The 1,390-nt window shown below is 60.9% G+C and overlaps 1 protein-coding gene across 1 annotated transcript in view; it reads left to right on the forward strand.

The window, feature by feature from the left end:
• Positions 1-187: 187 nt before the first annotated feature.
• The window catches only part of VDBG_01834 (conserved hypothetical protein), a gene marked incomplete at both ends in the record, with an annotated part of 1,700 nt that continues 497 nt past the window's right edge, over positions 188-1,390 (forward strand). Inside the window, 2 exons of the mRNA XM_003007600.1 lie at positions 188-371; positions 432-1,363. Of these exons, the coding sequence (XP_003007646.1) occupies positions 188-371; positions 432-1,363 (1,116 nt within the window). The remainder of the gene's footprint in view (positions 372-431; positions 1,364-1,390) is intronic.

Consider the following 1,390-nt stretch of genomic DNA (forward strand, 5'->3'; position numbering starts at 1 on the left):
ACAGCCAGTACACGCTACCTCGACATCGATTTGGACAGGACACCTCTCGAGCAGAGTCGCACGGAGTCGAACCAGTGTTTAAAGACAGTCCTTCGCAACTGCAACATCACTCACGAACGTTATACAACGAAAGATACTGGGATCATCACTCCAAGGAACGCAAGAGAAGTCGCCAGTGCCGGTCATCATGCATCACTACATCAGCAACACCCAAGGAGCCACGACGACACAGTACGCCTACGCTCCTCAACCTCCACCATCGCCCCCCATGGACGAATCAACCAAGTGCTCCCTTCCCTCCATCTCCAACCTCCTTGGCCTGGCAGACCAGGGCTCGCCCACGAGCGAGACACATCCTCAAAACCAACAAGGTAAGGATGGATCAGCAACACCACTAGACAAACAGCACGTTCTGATACCATCCACTACAGTTCTCAAAGGAGATGCCGTCTCTGCAAAGCCAGAAACGAGACCCAGCTCGTCTCACTATGGGGGCAGTCACTCCCAGGCTCGGGCTAACTTCCCACCCACGCCCCCCATGAGCACCGATGCTTCATTCGACGGATACAACTCGCCCTCAACTCGCTCGGTCAGCCAGATGTCCGCCGTCTCAGCACCCCATCCTCACAACTACTACTACGAGACAACACCGCCCCTGGAGGACGTCCACCACCAACACCAGCGCGCCATGTCCCACACCCCGGCTGCCCGCCTTCCCATCCATCAGACGACGCCCTACCCGCCTCCGGCCTCGTCCCACTACCCCTCTGCTTCGGCAGCCGCCTCCTCCTACCTCCCTCCCCACCATCAGCAACCGCACCACCACCACTCCGTCGGCCCGGTCCCCTTCTACCCTCCGCCCCAGGCTCAGATCACCAGCCTCTACTACCAGAGACCCCTGCCCGCGGCGTTCCCTCCCTCGGTGGCCCCGCCGACGATGCTCGGCGGCCCCAACCCGTGGCAGCACCACCACTACATCTCCCCCTCGGCTGCCGCCAGCTTCCCCCAGAGCCAGGACCGCTACGTCTGCCCGACGTGCAACAAGGCCTTCTCCCGCCCCAGCAGCCTCCGCATCCACTCGCACTCCCACACCGGTGAGAAGCCCTTCAAGTGCCCGCACGGCGGCTGCGGCAAGGCCTTCAGCGTCCGCAGCAACATGAAGCGCCACGAGCGCGGCTGCCACAGCTTCGACGGCGCGGCGCCCGTCTTCTTGAGCGGCCGCGAAGACGTGACGACGAAGAAAAAGCGGGAGCCCGGGCCCGGCCAGAAGGAAGCTTGCGTGGGGTGGACACTGGTGGGGCTCGGGAGCAAGACATCATGGACTACGACAACCGGAACAAAGAAAAGGACATTTTCTTCACAAGTATATAATCATCATTATCATCCATCC

The sequence above is a fragment of the Verticillium alfalfae genome, genomic scaffold, assembly GCF_000150825.1.
Source record: "Verticillium alfalfae VaMs.102 supercont1.2 genomic scaffold, whole genome shotgun sequence".
NCBI lineage: Eukaryota > Fungi > Ascomycota > Sordariomycetes > Glomerellales > Plectosphaerellaceae > Verticillium > Verticillium alfalfae.